Source organism: Lipotes vexillifer, unplaced genomic scaffold (genome assembly GCF_000442215.2).
Source record: "Lipotes vexillifer unplaced genomic scaffold, Lipotes_vexillifer_v1.1 scaffold1478, whole genome shotgun sequence".
Classification (NCBI taxonomy): Eukaryota; Metazoa; Chordata; class Mammalia; order Artiodactyla; family Lipotidae; genus Lipotes; species Lipotes vexillifer.
The window spans coordinates 145,176-164,437 of NW_006781074.1; the positions used below are offsets into that span (position 1 = coordinate 145,176).

Here is a 19,262-nt window from a genome sequence, read left to right on the forward strand (position 1 = left end):
AAAAAAAAAAAAAAAAAAAGATACAAATGAACTTACTTTCAAAACAGACATACAAAACAAACTTATGGTTACCAAACGGGAAAGGTGGGGGGAAGGGCGGATAAATTAGGAGTTTGGAATTAACACACTACTATATATGAAATAGATAACCAACAAGTACCTATTATATAGCACAGGGAACTATACTCAATATTTTGTAATAACCTATAAGGGAAAAGAACATGAAAAAGAATATATATGTGTGTGTGTGTGCCTGTATAACTGATTCACTTTGCTGTACATCTGAAACACCACTATACTTCAATTAAAAAAAGTGATACAGGGCTTCCCTGGTGGTGCAGTGCTTGAGAGTCCGCCTGCCGATGCAGGAGACGCGGGTTCGTGCCCCGTTTCGGGAAGATCCCACATGCCGCGGAGCGGCTGGGCCCGTGAGCCATGGCCGCTGAGCCTGCGCGTCCGGAGCCTGTGCTCCGCAAATGGGAGAGGCCACAACAGGGAGGGGCCCGCATAACGCAAGGAAAAAAAAAAAAAAAAAAAAAAAAAAAAGTGATACAAAAAGCACAAATTGATCTTTTCTTCATGATAGTGTCACCATTACAAATCTCAATAACTATACAGTGATGACATAAGGAGAGTGGCCATATATCAGGTTTGACAGGACAATCCCAGTTTATGCTTACTGTCCTGACATCCTCTCCCATTCTCAAATGTCCCAGTTTGGATAATAAATAAATAATGAGTAAATAATGGAATAGAAGAGTATTAATTTTTATCTACAAGAACTAGCCCCACTAGCTTAATTTTTTCCCAATTTATATTTTAATAAGCCTCAAGAATATATGATGCTGTCTTATTTGTGTTCTGGTAACTACCTGGTTTACTAAGCCTTTACCTTTTACTTTTCCCTTTATATATGCTGCCATTTTAGAAGCTACACAAAAGTCAAGTGACCTGGAGTTGACCTGGAGTTAATTATATGTAAAATAAAGAGATTCTAGAAAAGAGTTTGTAGGCTTTTGAGGCTCTGTATAGATTTAAGTTTACTTTGCCTACTTCCCAAAGATAAATAGGAGTATCACAAAAACACAAAGTGGTAGAATAATATTCTACCACTTTACATTACATATAAATACTCATGTTATAAGTATTTATACATATAAATTAAATATAAATACTTACCCAGAGGTAGCAACTGTTTTTTGGAAGTGTGAACACTTATCTCTTCACCCTCATCCATATTTCGGTCTGAACTTCTTTGGAACCTGTCTTGGGCAATATGTGATATATTTATATTTTTACCTTTAGATTGTTCCATGTCAACTTGTTCTTCAACTACACTGGCCTTAAATTTTGTTCCCCGTTTTTGTTTTATAGTCCTTTTGTTTCCAGATGATTTTTTTGCATTCTCAGAATACACTTCATATTTTGAAGATTTACAATTATTTTCCATTTCATCTGTCAAACTCCCACCCAGTATTTTTTGTTCAGAGGACTGAGATTTCTCTACTGGGTGAGCTTTACCAGGATGTTTGCCACTTTTCAAACTTGTAGATGATACACTGTCATGTTTTTCTCTTGACTTCTTCCTTTGAAGGAGTACAGTGCTCTCAGCAGGAGATACTGTGCATTTCAGAGGCCCAGTCTTTCTTGGTATAGTAATCCATGGCTGATTGGCAAAACTTTTATCTGATTCATCAATTATAAATTCATCTTCTAATAACTTCATATTATTTGCAGGAGATAAATGAGGTGGAGCAGTTGCTAAATGCCTAACAACAGAACTAAAACAGAATGTTACAATAAATAATAGCTCAAAAAGTAAAGCTTTTACCTTTGCTTTAAAGAGCAGTTCACATGTCCCCTCAATTTTTCCTTCCCCATTAAAATCCTTCCTGGGACTTCCCTGGTGGTCCAGTGGTTAAGGATCCGCCTTTCAACGCAGGGGATGTGGGTTCGATCCCTGGTCAGGAAACTAAGATCTCACATGCCATGGGGCAACTAAGCCTGCAGGCCACAACTACTGAGCCCATGTGCTGCAACTACTGAGCCCACACGCCACAACTAGAGAGAAGCCCATGCACCACAATGAGGAGCCCGCGCGTCACAATGAAAGATCCCGTGTGCCGCAACTAAGACCCAATACAGCCAAATATAAATAAGTAAATATTTTTTTAAAAAACCCTTCCCTCCTTTTACATTTCTATAATATCTGAGCATACTCATTTATTACACTTATGCGATCATAGAAATTTAGAGCTGGAAGGAATCTCTACTGCATCAACTAATTTGACATTCCTCTATTCATTACATACATTAAACAGATAAAACCCAGAGATGTATAAATATAGCCCAGATACACTGACTTACAGTACAAAAATGCATGCCATTATTATATATAATGTTATATTAAATTTTGTTTATATATGATGTTTCTTGGGGCCTGAATCCCTTAACATCCAAAACAAGATTATTTCTGAGATACCTTCTAGTCTAATAGTCTAAGAAAACACTACAAAATTACAGACTAAATTATATTATGTAAAAATTCACTCCAAGTTGGATAATTCACACATTTTCATACGTGTTTTAATACTGTAATCAGAGTATAGAAATAAATGAAGTGTATCTAGAAAGGTAAGCACACTGGGATTACACAGCATCTCTTCCAATTAGTTGGAAAAGTTTTCTAAAGGATGGAATTATTCAAAAGATGGTAATCTGATGGAGTCATTTTGCATTTCCCTCCTTTTTATGACAACAGCCTTGAGCAAACCACATATTGGAGTGAATATGCAAAACTAAACACCTATGGTAAACATCCAAATTCCAAAGCCAGCATATACACTCCTGTTTCTGCCTTTTTCACCTGAGTAAGGATGCTTAACTATTTTTATACACAGTAGAAGAAAAGGAAGAATAGAAGAACTGGATTATCATGTCTAGTTTTTTTCTCATTTTTAAGATATAAAAAAAGATTATAAAATGAAAATGCCTTCTCTACTTCTCTAATCTCAAACCCCTGATAAAACCTTATAGTATAAAAAATTTAGGGCTTCCCTGGTGGCGCAGTGCTTGAGAGTCCGCCTGCCGTTGCAGGAGACGCGGGTTCGTGCCCCGTTTCGGGAAGATCCCACATGCCGCGGAGCGGCTGGGCCCGTGAGCCATGGCCGCTGGGCCTGCGCGTCTGGAGCCTGTGCTCCGCAAATGGGAGAGGCCACAACAGTGAGAGGCCCGCATAACGCAAGAAAAAAAAAAAAAAAAAAAAAAAAAAAGAAAAAAAAAAAATTTATACACATATATGCTAAGAAATATACTGTCTTCTAATAGGTAGACTCTTACAAGTTTATATAATTAGAAAACTCTAGAAAATCTAATAAAAAAGCAAAGTCAATATAAATAGACCACATAATATATAAATAGAAAACCATGTTTAAACAAATATTATTTTTCAGCACTTAAAGAAAAAGCCAATCTGATATAAATATTTAATTTGCTTTATTGTATGTTATCTGTAATATCTATTAATTCTATATATTAAAGAAGTAATGCTAAGTATTTAAAAATAAAGCCTTCCCAAACCAGCCAACAAGAACTCTCCAAATCCACTCCTCTATTAAAGAGACTTCAATAACTTCAAAGTTATTCAAATCAAAGATATCCTTAGGAAACAACTTTGACACTTACTATAGATCAAATGTTTATATCCTTCAAAAATTCATAAATTGAAACCTAATCCCCAATGTGATGGTATTTGAGGGTGGGGACTTTAGGAAGTGATTAGGTCATTAGGGTGGAATGGCTCATGAATGAATTAGTATCTTTATAAAAGAGACCCCAGAAAGCCCCCTCACTACCTTCTACCATTTGAGGTTATAGCAATAAGAAAGACATCCGTGAACCAGGAAGCAAGCCTCACCAGACAGTGAATCTACCTGAGCCTTGATCTTGGACTTCCCAGCCTCCAGCACTGTGAAATGTAAATTTCTGGGCTAGGTGGAAAAAATCAAGAAAGACTCTGTGGCATTTGAGTTGGATCTTGAAGAATGGATATGATTTGGTCATGAGGAAATACAAAAAAGACAATCATAAGGAAGAGCATAAGCACAGAATAGGAGCAGGAAAGCACAAGTAATAGTGAGTAGTTACATCTGGCTACAGCAATTAAACATACACTTTACTCACTAGTTTATCAAAAAAAACACAGCACATTAAAAAATACTTAATTACTTTTTTGGACATAGATGTAAGTAGTCCCTAAGTGTAAAATATTTCTATCAGATTATGGGGACAACATCCATACAAGGGATAAAAGATGCCATATATATATATACTGTATATATATACACACACACACACACACACACACACACAGAAAGGTGAGGGGAGAGGGAGGAAGATTGGAGGGGTGGGGGGAGGGAGGAGTCAACTATGGAACACAGACTGAACCAAAGAGGAAATTCATTCACTCAATATGTTTTTTATAAAACCTTCCTAATATATTCACTAGCATTCTGATAGATCTCACAGAAAATACAAAAGAAACGAAACTCCTGGAAAGAAGGGCTTATGTCTTAACCTACTAAGAAAGATAGATAAAATAGCTAAACTATAATACAAGGCAAGAAACTATTTGAAAAAACACTGGAGTGGGACTTGGAAAAAATCAGAAGCCTACCATGGACCTTAGAATAAAATATAAATTGGCATACAACAAGGGGAAAAGGTGCGCCAAAGCCAGGACAACTGCAAATATGTATGACAAGTTGGTAGAAACAGTTCACTGGTGACAGTGAAGGCCTTAAATACTAGCTGACAAATCTCAAGTTATTCTATAGACCAGTGGTTCTCAACCCTAGCTGCTATTAATTCTAGTTAACTCTAATGTGCAGCCAGTTAAGAATCACTGTGTGGATACTGTAGAACCACTGAAGGTTTTTAAGTAGGCAAAAACAGATTAAAACTTATTTTAGGACTATCCATTTACTAACACAATCAAAAGAAATAGAAAAAATATTTAAAACACTTAACAGTGAAATACAGGCACCCTGACATAATTTTATTTCTAAATACTGTCTTTATTCTTTGATCTCATACATACTAGAAAGTGCTGATGAACAGAAGCAATGAAAGCTGAATAAACTTTTCTTTCACATCTAATTTAATATCCCTTAAATGATGGCTTTGGAATTAATTTACTGGTAAGAAACTACTCTCTCCTTACGGGTTAGACATTATTTCAATTAAAAATTGTGTCAATTAAGATTAACTTCTAGTTAAATATCACTAAGAATCCTTAGATACTGTTCAAAGAATGTGAAAGAAAAATGTGGACCATTTCTTAATAACTCACCTGGATTCACTTTTTCTTTTTACAGTTTCTAAAAACAATGTTGAAAAACTCTTTCTAGCTGGTGGTTGATCTTCACATTCTGAATCTTGTATTCTTTTTTGAGATGTTCCTAACTGTTTCCTCTCTTGTGGTCCTTCTGATACTTTATCCTCTATTTCTGATACTTTATTCGTTACTTCTACTTTCTTCAAATCATCTTTATCTTCAAAGTTTAACCTAAAAGGTTAAAAGGAAGACATGATGAATGTTCCCACCATTTGTTGAGTCATAAGTATTCCTGAACTCCCTTACAGTAACAATACAACTGCTTACAAAATTTTCCAGTGGGCCTTTATTTAAAAATTATAAACGCTGATGTGTTTCTCTTACACAACATACACAAGGCAAATTGCTCAGAAAAATTAAATTTTGTATTTGTTGATAGAAAAAAATAAGAGAGAAAAAGAATGGCTAAATCATATAACAAAGAAATGTGTAGCTTAGAATACTGGTTCTCAAACATTTAATATGAATTTGAATCACCTGGAGAATCTTATTAAAATGTAGATTCTGATTTAGTAGGTCTAGCATAGGGTTTGAGATTCTATATTTCTAACAGGCTTCCAGATAATGCCACTGCTCTCGATCCTGAGCTGCAGATCACACTGTGAATAGCAAAATCTTAGAATGTACTTAACTCCTCAGCTCCAAGAATCACACAAGACCCTAGAAAGATATTACACTCATGGCAGAGGTTCCCAATACCAAAGGACCTTGAACAATCTATTTTGCTTCTTAAAGGGAAAGTCCCAAGAAATGGATGTGGGTTTACCACAACTCATCCTCAACAAAACTTACTCTTTGCTACCCTCAGATGACCTGATATATACCTACCCTTATAATTAAAAATAACATAGAGAAAATACAAATTGTTTCTCTTAGGAAGTTATAGAAAACTTATTATAAGGAAAAAAAAACATCCTGTAATAAACCATAAAGGAAAAGAATATGAAAAAGAATGTATATATATGTATAACTGAGTCACTACACTGTACAGCAGTAATTAACGCAACATTGTAATTCAACTATACTTCAATAAAAAACATTTTTTAAAAAAGAAAAAGATCTGAATATAACAAAATATTCACATATGTCAAATCTGAATATGTGAGTGCCTACTGTGTTATCTTCTTTATGTCTACAGTATTTTAAAATAAAAATCTTAAAGAAAAAAGAAAAAAACATGCTTTTCCACAGACCACAGAAAAGTTTACCCCCAAACATCTCTGAAGAACACTTTAAGGCCTTCTATATTAAATATAAACTGAATATATACTGAATGTATATTATGTTTTTCTCAAAACATGTTAATATTCCTCAATACTTACTATAAAATACCTAAAAGACTAAATTACTCACTTTTTAACATAAAAGATAAAATAGTTATAGTAAGATTAATAACTTTTAAATAAGCAAAAATTCACCTTTTTTTGGTTTTATGAGAAATCTCTGTACTTGAAGGCAGCATATTTACTGAATTTTCAGAAGTATATGTCTCTCTCTTTTGGGCAACAGATGGAATAGTCTTTTGCAATAAAGATGCTTTTGCATCCAGAAGATCAGAAGGTAAGCCAATAGATAAGTAAAATTCCTCATCAGCTTCATTGTGATGATCTTTTAGTTTTTTACTTGACATTTTTCTCGAGTCAGATGTATTGTTAGAATGAACATCAGTTGCCAAAATTTCCTGATGAAACTCATGGGCCTGAACTAGAAGAAAATTATAAGAACTCTTTAAATAATAATACGAGAACGAAATGTGCTTTTTAAAATATAGCAACAATTTAATTAGAAAGTTTCCAGAAGACTCACAGGTCATTAAATTTATCATCAAAGATCTAGGATTAAAATACACAAGTACTTTAAGAGTTCTAATTTATGAAATTAATAAACTGAAAGGTGTATTTGGTCCATGCTCCACAGTTCTAAAATGAATAAAATCCTCAAACATAGAAAATTCAGTTTTATTGATATAGTAAATTTATTCAAGATTTGAATATAGTCAAACTCAGAGAAGGAGAGATTTGAATAATGGTTGCCAGTGACTGGGAGAAGGGAGAAATTCGGAGTTGTTAATTAACAGGTGTAAAGTTTCAGTTATTCAAGATAAATAAGTTTTAGAGATCTAGAGTACAACATTGTGCCTATACATAACAATACTCTATTGTACACTTAAAAATCTGTTGAGAGGGAAGATCTCATGTAAAAATGTTCTTACTGGGACTTCCCAGGTGGTGCAGTGATTAAGAGTCCACCTGCCAATGCAGGGGACACAGGTTCCAGCCCTGGTCTAGGAAGATCCCACATGCCGCAGAGCAACTAAGCCCATGTGCCACAACTACTGAACCTGCACTCTAGAGCCCAAGAGCCACAACTACTTAGGCCATGTGCCATAACTCCTGAGCCCGCGTGCCACAACTACTGAAGCCCGTGCGCTCTAGGGCCCATGCACAACTACTGAACCAACGTGCTGCAACTACTGAGGTCCACAAGCCTAGAGCCCATGCTCTGCAACAAGAGAAGCCACCGCAATGAGCACACTGCAATGAAGAATAGCCCCCGCGTGCCGCAACTAGAGAAAGCCCGTGCGCAGCAACAAAGACCCAATGCAGCCAAAAGTAAATAAAATTTTAAAAAATAAATAAAATAAAATGTTCTTACCACAATAAAATAAAGATTCTTTTAAAGATTTAAATAAATCTTTACATAGCTAAAATAAGTAACAGGTAATCCTAGAGAAATTATGAGATTCAATCTTTAGGTTAAGAGTTGGGTAAACTAGGGCAGCTAGATGATCACACTTTCATACATATACATACACATATACATATAGAACAGATACATATTTGGATATATAAAATACATGTATATATAGGGAGAATATTTATATACACATACATCTTTATATCTATACAAAGAGAATATATATTATACACGTATATCTTTATAGCTATATAAAGAGAAATATATATTCTCTTAACCCTTAACCTTCAAATATCAAAGAAAAAGTAGAATGGCTGGGTAGTACTCATACTGATTCATACTCTCAAAAAGAAAAGATTAAAAATTTAAAATAAGCCAAAATGGCTTTTGGTTCTGGAACAAAATTACACAGACTCACTTTTTCCTGCTTCTCCCTTTAAGTACAACTTAAACAAACAATAATAACAGAACTCTGAAAGCTGGAAGAAGGTATATTTGCTAGGAACCTCAAGCCTTAAGCAACAACGGATAATGTGGTGAATCCCCCGTAGCATCAGAAAATGAAACAAACCAAAATACCACTGCTAGAACTCTAAACACTTAAATGTCATTGGAAATAAACTCCACAAAAATAGGCAAAAGCCTTCACATTTAACCAAAACAGGGCAACTATAACAAGACTGAAATACAATGAAGAGTTCCTTAACATAATAACCAAAATGTTGAGGATATGATCAAAATGATTCTTCATAATAAAAATTTTAAAAAAAGAAAAAACACAATCTGAAGAAGAAAATACGATCAATGGATGCAAATGGACAATATGAATCAGATGCTGGAATTATTTAACATGAATTTATTTAAAGCAACCACCATAAAAATGTCTTAATGTTCAATTATAAATTCTCTTGAAACAAATGAAAAGACAGAAACTCTCAAAGAAATAGGAGTTACAAAAGAGACCCAGCTTTTGGATCTTAGCCATTATAGCTGTGTAGTGGTATCTAACCGTTGTTTTAATTTAAAATTCCCTAATGATGATAATGATGAACAAATCCACCATGAGATACTACTTCACACCCATTAGGATGGGAAGGGAGGGAGGGAGGGAGAAAATAACAAGTTAACAAGTGTTGATGAGTATATAGAAAAACTGGAACCCTTGCGCACAGCTGGTGGGAATGTAAAATGATGCAGCCACTATGGAAGATAGCTTGGTTGTTCCTCAAGAAATTAAAAATGCAATTACCATATGATCTAATAATTCCTTTTTTGCCTATATATCCAAAAAGATTGAAAGCAGGGGCTGCAAGAGGTACTTGTACATCTGTGCTCACAGCAACGTTATTCACAAAAGACAAAAAGTGGAAACCACCTAAATGTCCATCAATGGATAAATGGACAAAACAAAATATGGTATACATACGGTGAAATATTATTCAGCTTTATAAAGGAAATCCTGACACACGCTACAACCTGGCTGACACTTGAGGACATTATGCTAAGTGAAATAAGCCAGTTGCAAAAGGACAAAAACTGAACAATTCCACTCATATGAGGTATTTAGAGTAGTCAAATTCAGAAACAGAATGTAGAAGCGTGGTTACCAGAGGCTGGGGGGTAGGGGGAGATTCAGTTTTGCAAGATGAATAAGTTCTGTGGATGGATGGTGGTGACAGTTGGACAACCTGACTGTCCTTAATGCCAAAGAACTGTACACTTAAAAATGTTTAAAATGGTAAATTTTGTTATATTATTTTACCGTAATTTTTAAAAATTATTTTTAAAGAGGAATAAAGAGCACAAACAGTGATGTATGTGTAAATATAAACACTGATTAAAACAAAAATAAAGTCTTATAGAGATAAAAGGTATCAAAATACATAGCAGAATTAAAATAAAGGATAACAGGAATAAAATATATGACAACAGTATGTCAGTTGGGAATTAGGGAGTTGTTCTAGTTACTCTGTCTGCATAATAAGTAACTCCATGCCTTGACTGCATAAAACAACCATATATTATGTTCACTTATTCTGTGGGGCCGGAATTTGGCAGGGCACAGCAGGGATGACTTGTCTCTACTCCATGAAGTCTGGGGCCTGGAACAATTTGAAAGCTTGCTTACTCACATGTCTAACATCTGAGGCTGGCTGCAGGCCGAAGGAATACTGCTGTCTATGTATGTCTGCAAGTAGGCTAGTTTGGGCTTCCTCACAGCATGATGTCTGGGTTATAAGGTAGAGTGTATCCTAAGAGGGAAATAAGGAGAAAGGGAGGGAGCCAAGCAGAAGCCCTTTATGTCCTAACCTTGGAAGTCACACAGTATCACATATACCACATTCTATATCATATGATATATGATGTGATATGATATATGATATGATATATGATATGAAACATACAAACAACCTCACGGGGGTGAGGAAAAATGCTGACCTAAGTAAGGCTAGAAATGAATGGAGTCTGTAAAACTAAAAGCTAAAGAAATTGTACATAACATTGTCATACTAAGTGAAGCAAGTCAAAGACAAATATTATATGATATCACTTATATGTGAAATCTGAAAAATAAAACAAAACAGAAACAGACTCACAGACACAAAACAAACTTATGGTTACCGAAGAGGAAGGAGGGAGAGGGATAAATTAGGAGTACGGGATTAACAGATACAAATTATCATATATAAAATAGATAAACAACAAGGATTTATTGTGTAGCACAGGGACTATATTCAATCTTATAATAACCTATAATGGAAAAGAATCAAGAAAAAGGTATATGTATGTATACATATATATATAACAAAATCACTTTGCTGTACACCTGAAACACAATATTGTAAATTAAGTACAATAAAGAAATTGTACATAAGCACTGTACTCCAGTAGATAAAATTGTTTTCCATGGGTTTAAGTCAACAATTCTGATACTATTATACATGTATATAGGAATAAAAAGTTAAATAGGTAGATGGTGAATGGTAAGTGCCAAGTTTCTTACACACAGAGTGGACGTTTACAGATAAGCAAGGCAAAGAAGCAAGAATAATCCATGTGGTAATAAAGTACAGTTGGAAACATCAATATGAATTCATGTTTAACTTAATGCAGATACAGTTACACAGAAAAATGTTTATAGATATGTGTATATATACCGGTTACCATACACACATATATTTCCTTGCTCTGTCAGTTGAGACAGTCTTGAAGCATTAACACCCCAGGAGAAACAGCACACCTAGCACCCAGATCTTGGTTCCTAATACCATTCTCCAGTAAAAGGAACCACTGGCTCCTTGGAGAAATGGCTGATTCTAGGGTAAGTTGAGCCTGGAGCATCCTGTAGTTCCAGAAGGTAAGGAAGTGTTCAAAAACAACAGCAATAACAACAAAAATGGGGTCCATCAAAGGGGCATAGGAGCCAGTGAAAGAGCTTTCTAATGGCCAAAGCTGGAACAGTTTGAGTAACAAATTTAATAAAATAGTACTGGATTATAAACTAAAGTATAAAATAAAGTTTCTACCTCAAAAACTTTAAAAAAGAGCAAAATAAACCCAAACCAAGGACAAGAATGGAAAAAATAAGAGCAGAAATCAATGAAACTAAAAACAGGAAAACACAAAAACTTAAAGAAGAAGCTAGTTCTTTTAAAACAGTGAATAAAAATGATAATCCTGTAACAAAATTAACAAAGGCAAAAAGACAAGACACAAATCAACAATATCCAGAATAAAACGGTATATCACAACAGATCCTGCAGCCGTTAAAAGGATAACAAAGTGGGGCTTCCCTGGTGGGCAGTGGTTGAGAGCCCCGGTCTGGGAAGATCTCACATGCCGCGGAGCGGCTAGGCCCGTGAGCCGTGGCCACTGAGCCTGCGCGTCCGGAGCCTGTGCTTCGCAACGGGAGAGGCCACAACAGTGAGAAGCCCGTGTACCACAAAAAAAAAGGATAACAAAGTAATACTATGTACAACTTTATGCTGATAAACTCAACAACTTAGAAGAAATGGACCAATTCTTCAAAAACCATAAACTATCAAAAATATGCCAAGATAAAATAAATAACCTAAATAGTCCTATAACTATTAGAGAACTGAATTTGTAATTTAAAAGCTCTTGAAAAAGAAATGCCACAGACCAGATGATATCACTGGAGAATATTATAGCAAAAAATCAGAGAATTAAAATCAATTTTACATAAGCCCTTCTAGGAATTAGAAGGGGGAATAATTTCCAACTCATTTTATAAGGTTGGTGAGCATTACCTTGATACCAAAACCATACAAATACAGCATAAAAAAGAAAACTATAGACCATTATCTCTCATTAACTTAGATGCAAAAAATTCTCAAAATTTTAGCAAACTGCATCAAACAATGTAAAAAATTAGTAATACAATGTAATTGACATTTATGGTCAACTGCACTCAACAACAGAATACTTGTTTTTCAAGTGCCCATGAAGCATTCATAAAGGCAGACAATACCTTGGGTCATAAAACAAATAAAGCAAATCTTCACAAATTTAAAAGAACTAAAATGACATAGAGTATATATGCTATGCCATAAGGAAATCAAGACTAGAAATCACTAAGGGAAAGACAACAGGCAAGTCCAGAAGTATATTCATTTAGCATAATGTTTCTAAGGTTCTTCCATGTTGTAGTATGTATCAGAACTTCATTCCTTTTTATGGTTGAATAATATTCCACTATACACATGTACCACATGTTGTTTGTCCATTCACTCGTTCATGGGACACTTTGGTTGTTTCCACCTTTTGGGTATTATGAATCATACTGCTATGAACATTGGGGTATAAGTATCTGTTTGAGTCCCTATTTTCAATTCTTTTGAATATAAACCTAGAAGTAGAAATGCTACTTAATACCTAATTTTTTGAGGAACCACCAAACTTTTTCCACTGGCTACATAATGCATGTGGGTTTCTATAAATTCCACATCCTCAACATCTTTTATTTTATTTAAAAAGTAATAATATCCATCCTAATATGTATAAAGTGGTATCTCTGTGGGGTTTTGATTTGCATTTCCCTAATGACTAACAATGCTGAACAACTTTTCATGCAGTTGTTATCAGCTTGCCAGATGCATAGCAAGCCAAAACGCTGAGACAACAAGGTTTGCAGCAAAGAGAGGGTTTATTTGCAAGGCAGCCAAGCAAGATGATCTGAGGCGTGGGGAGCTTGGGGAAAGGTGCCTGAAAAAAAGTTGCAATAATCATCACTCTGCACAGGCCTCTGCACGGTCAAAAGGTTACTGGAGTGGACCCTTAAGCATAACCAGTTGAAGGGTGGTCCTATTCAGTCTTAACCAGCTCAGCACAAACTAGATGCAGCTGACCTGAAGTTCCCAGAAAACAACTCAGGCAAATATCTTGTTCAGGTTACAAGCCACTTGAAGGACATGCAAGTCTGAAAGCAAACTCAATTAGTGAAGGCAGGTAAAACACATTCATTGGCCAACTGGACAAATGTCTATTCAAGTCCTCTTCTCTTTTCAGTTGGGATGTTTATTTTTGTTGTTGTTGAGTTACAGGAAGTCTATATGTATTCTGGATATAAATCCCTTATTACAAGGGTCCCCAACCCCCGGGCCACAGACCAGTACTGGTCCGTGGCCTGTTAGGAACCGGGCCACACAGCAGGAGGTGAGCAGTAGGTGAACGAGCAAAGCTTCACCTGTATTTACAGTCGCTCCCCATCGCTCGCATTACCACCTGAGCCCCACCTCCTGTCAGATCATAAGTGGCATTAGATTCTCATAGGAGCACGAACCCTACTGTGAACTGCACATGCAAGGGATCTAGCTTGCATGCTCCTTATGAGAATCTAATGTGAGGTAGAACAGAGGTGGTGACTCTAGCGCTGGGAAGCAGATGCAAATACAGATTATCATTAGCAGAGAGGTCTGACTGCACAGAGACCATAAAAAATCAATTGCTTGCAGACTCATATCAAAACCCTATCAGTAGGGCTTCCCTGGTGGCGCAGCGGTTGAGCGTCTGCCTGCCAATGCAGGGGACGTGGGTTCCTGCCCTGCTCCGGGAAGATCCCACATGCCCCGGAGTGGCTGGGCCCGTGAGCCATGGCCGCTGGCCCTGCGAGTCCGGAGTCTGTGCTCCGCAACGGGAGAGGCCACAACAGTGAGAGGCCCGCGTACCGCAAAAAAAAAAAAAACCCTATCAGTGACTGGCAAGTGAAAACAAGCTCAGGGCTCCCACTGATGCTGCATTACGGTGAGTTGTATAATTATTTCATTAGCTCTTACAATGTAATAAAAATAGAAATAAAGTGCACAATAAAGGTAATATGCTTGAATCATACCAAAACCACCCGCCCCCCCACCCCCAGTCCATGGAAAAATTGTCTTCCACAAAACTGCTCCATGGTGCCAAAAAGGTTGGAGACCACTGCCTTATGAGATATACTATATGCAATTATTTTCCCCCATTTTGTGGGTTATCCTTTCATGCTATTGATAGTACCCTTCACACACTTTTGAAAGACATAAATATATGACATATTTGTTAAGCAGAAAACCTAAATGATGCAAAAATATGAATTTTCACAAAATTACTATATAAATTAAATGCAACTTTAGTTAAAATCACAGCAAAATTTTATTGGAAAATGAATAAACAAAATTCATAGAAATTAAAAAGGTCTAAGAATGGCAGAAGAGTGGCATGTATCAGAACTATATATATAAATAGATACCTTTATATAAGCATGTGCTATAAAACTACAATTAGTAAAACAGTATTGTGTTGACATTAAGAATAAACAAATGGACCAAAATTCAAAAGTATATTGAATGATATATGAGATTTAATACATGATAAAAGTAGCACATTCATATAAGAATGGATTATGTAATTAATAAAAGGAACTAGCACAACTGACCATAAGGAAGAAAATAAAATTATAACATTATGCCACATTATACACCAAAGCACATTCCAGATGGATTAAAAATTTTAATTAAAAAGAAAAATGATGTTAAGATGAAAATCTAAGGTATTACATATACCATTAGGATAAAACAGACCTTTTAACCAAAACAGGAAACTCAAAAGCTATTGAAAAAACACACACACACACATTTGACAATTAAAATAAAAAATGTTATCCATCATATAAGATACTATAACCAAAATCTGTAATAGTCTAGGGATCATTTGGAAAAATATCTGATAAATAACAGATAAATTACACAAATTACAGATAAACAGTTACAGATACTCAATTTAAAGATCTCTCATAAACGAGAAAAAACAAATGGGCAAAGGATATGAAAAGATAAAAAGGTATTTCAAATAGCCAGTAAACTTATGAAAAGGTGTTCAAACTCAGTGGTAATCACTAAAGTAACATTGAGATCATTTAATAGTGATCAAATTGGCAAAAAATTCAATAGAATAGTAAATACTCTATCAGGTGAAAGGTACTTTCTTACATTGCTGGTATAAAAGGAAATTGTAAAAGCCTCTTCTGAAAGCATGCGTGCACGCACACACACGTTTATATATGTGTTCGTTCAGGAGCACCAATGAAGATATGGAAGGATTCAAGGCTACCTCAGCAGGATGAGGGGAGTAATGATTAGTAGCTTTTTCTTTTAAATCTTTGACTCACCTCAAATGAAGGACTTTTCTAATTTGAAAAATGCAAATAAAACTTTAAAAACTGGCAGCACATATAAATGACTGAAGGAAATGCAACAGAGAGAAAAAGAACACTGACCACATATATTCAAATATCAAGTCATTATGTTGTATTCCTGAAACTAATATTATGTAAATTATACCTTAGTTAAAAAAAAAAATGCTCAAGGAGACCATGGAGAGGCCCACATGGGAGGAAATTAAGGCTTCCTGCCAGCAACCAGACCCACATGAGTGTCATCTTGGAAATACATCCTTAGCTCCAGTCAAGCCTTCAGATGACTGCAACCCTGGCCATCCTCTTGACTACCACCTCATGAGATTACAAGCCAGCACCACCTAACTAAGCTGCTTCTGAATTCCTGACCCACAGAAACTGTATGAGATGATAAATATTTAAAAAAAAAAAAAGAAGAAGAAAAGAAAAGAAAAAAAGAAAAATCTATTTGAAAACTCTTAAAGCTATGGTCCCTATAATAATTCTTAGTTAATGTCTCTTAGCACATCCTATGAACAACGCTCCTACCACTAAAACAAAAAAACCACATAATAATCAGATAAAACTTATTATTCCGCAAATCAAAACAACAATGAGGTACCACCTCACACTGGTCGGAATGGCCATCATTAAAGTCTACAAACAATAAATGCTGGAGAGGGTGTGGAGAAAAGGGAACCCTCTTACACTGTTGGTAGGAATGTAAATTGGTGCAGCCACTATAGAAAACAGTATGAAAGTTCCTCGAAAACTAAAAATAGGGTTTCCCTGGTGGCGCAGTAGTTGAGAGTCCGCCTGCCGATGCAGGGAACACGGGTTCGTGTCCTGGTCTGGGAAGATCCCACATGGCGCAGAGTGGCTGGGCCCATGAGCCATGGCCGCTGAGCCTACGCGTCCAGAGCCTGCGCCTCTGGAGCCTGTGCTCCACAACAGGAGAGGCCACAACAGTGAGAGGCCCACGTACCGCAAAAAAAATAAAAAAAAATACTAAAAACAGAGTTGCCAAATGATCCAGCAATCCCACTCCTGGTCATATACCCAGATAAAACGATAATTCAAAAAGATACTTGCACCCCTATGTTCATAGCAGCACTATTTACAATAGCCAAGACATGGAAACAACCTAAATGTCCACAGTTGGATGAATGGATAAAGATGTGGCACATATATACAATGGAATATTACTCAGCCATCAAAAAGAAAGAAGTAATGCCACTTCTGGCAACATGGATAGACCTAGAGATTATCAGACTAAGTGAAGTAAGTCAGAAAGACAAATACCATATATCACTTATATGTGGAATCTAAAATACAACAAAAATGAACATATCTATGAAACAAAAATGAACTCACAGATATAAAGAACACACTTGTGGTTGCCCAAGGGGAGTGGGGAGGGAAGGATTGGGAACTTGGGATTAGCAGATGCAAACTATTATATATAGGATGGATAAACAACAAGGTCCTACTATATAGCACAGGGAACTATATTCAGTATCCTATGATAAACCATAATGGAAAAGAATATATATGTATAACTGAGTCACTCTGCTGTGCAGCAGAAATTAAACACAACATTGTAAATCAACTATATTTCAATAAAATTAAAAAAAAAACTTATTCATGTTTTTTTTTTTAAAAAAATACACTGCCAGTGGACTTGAGAGGGACTCAGAAACTTTATCCATTTCACAATTCTGTCTAGGCTGACCCTGACCTTGTCACTCAAGCTGACATATGTGCTACTACCTTCAGCATTTCTAACTCTTTTTTTTTTTTTTTTTTTTTTCAGTACGCGGGCCTCTCACTTTTGTGGCCTCTCCCGTTGCGGAGCACAGGCTCCGGATGCGCAGGCTCAGCGGCCATGGCTCACGGGCCCAGTGGGATCTTCCCGGACCGGGGCACGAACCCATGTCCCCTGCATCAGCAGGCGGACTCTCAACCACTGCGCCACCAGGGAAGCCCCTAACTCTTTAAATATATCTAGTCAAATATCACCCATGGGGATGCTACCAACCTGATCTGTTGACAACTTCACTTGGTTCCACAATTAACTGCAGAGGGGCTTCTTTCTTCCTTGAAGAAACTGTACCTGACTTTGGATGTGATTTCTGGCACTGAGTCTAAAAGAGATACAACATTAGATCTATTCTATTAAATTACCAATTTTGATTAAACACATTTGTTCTTAAATTGAAAAAAGAAAGTATTTTTAAAAACAATAAACCAGCTGGTAAAGCTGCATACTTAACTCCTTAGAAACCAATTTCATAGTAAAGCTGAAATTTCATATAACCTATCACAGAAGCAATGTTGCTCTGAACAACTTTTAAAAACCTATTCTGCCAGAAGATTGGATAAATAAATTACCGTATAGTCATATATCACAATATCACAAATACAATAGTGAAAGGAATAAACTACAGCATACATGAATGATTATGTTAAACAAAAAAAAAGTCACACAAGTGTATAATCTCATTTACGTTAAGTTCAGAATAGATGCAAAAACATGTAAAACACTAAATATATATAGTATTTAGAAATTCACTCTATGCAGGAAAGAGTTAATGCACCAGGCCTGATCACTTAAAAAACCTGCTTACAGGACTAGCCCTTGGCTGGCACACAGAGGAAACTAGGTAAACCATACACAGTCCTGAACTCTACTATTTGTTACAGCTGCTATAAATCTACAATTATCTCAAAACAAAAGGCTTGATTTAAAAAAAAAACAAGTAGAAGCTCCCAGTAATATCTCTCTATAGAGAAGGTTCTCCTTTTCTCCTTTTAAACAGATTGGATTGAAATGATTAGATCCTCACTCTCAAGGACTGACCTGGGTCTGACATGACATTTTAGTAAGACTCAGTCCACTCGTAACCTGCCCTGTTCTTCAGAACGCCCTCTCCTGGGTTACTGAGAGCCTAGTAAGCCTATTTAGCCCTTAAAGATTGTGAGATATTCAGTTCAGCTCTCTAGAGGTTTTTGCTCAACTTTCTGACCTCTGGCCTCAAATTGTTCAAAATGTGTCAAATGCCTATTGGTGGTGGGCCACTTTCCTGCAGTAGGACTTTACCTTCTTAGCACAGCAAGACTACATGTTTCACTCCACCATTCTGGTCTAAAGTTCTTCACTACCTCAGAACTTACAAATGTTCTTTAAGGAAAACTGGCTATCCTTTTGAGGCACCTCCAGAATTCCAATTTGTCATGCCATCCCTGCACAAGTGACAAAATTTCTGCTTTCCCTCAGTGGACTCACACTGTCTGGACCAACCTAAAATCCTCTGTTTTTGCCCAAAATTAACAGATACTCTCAGGGAAGAAAATGACCAACAGTTATCAGCTCATATTCTAAGGATTCCACCCTTTGAAATTTTAGTTTATCTAGTCCTTGTTGCTTCCACAGCTCCACATGTCTCTAAAAACATGATTTGTTTGCATTTTATTATTATTTTCTTAACCAGCTCTTCAGCA

General features: G+C 36.1%; 1 protein-coding gene across 1 annotated transcript in view; it reads right to left on the reverse strand.

Moving 5' to 3' along the window:
- CENPC (centromere protein C) overlaps window positions 1-19,262 on the reverse strand; it is a 79,118-nt gene that overhangs the window by 49,678 nt on the left and 10,178 nt on the right. The window contains exons 5-8 of the mRNA XM_007454456.1: window positions 17,800-17,899; window positions 6,814-7,099; window positions 5,351-5,566; window positions 1,180-1,781 (exon numbers count right to left, since the gene is read on the reverse strand). Coding sequence (XP_007454518.1) covers window positions 1,180-1,781; window positions 5,351-5,566; window positions 6,814-7,099; window positions 17,800-17,899 — 1,204 coding nt within the window. The remainder of the gene's footprint in view (window positions 1-1,179; window positions 1,782-5,350; window positions 5,567-6,813; window positions 7,100-17,799; window positions 17,900-19,262) is intronic.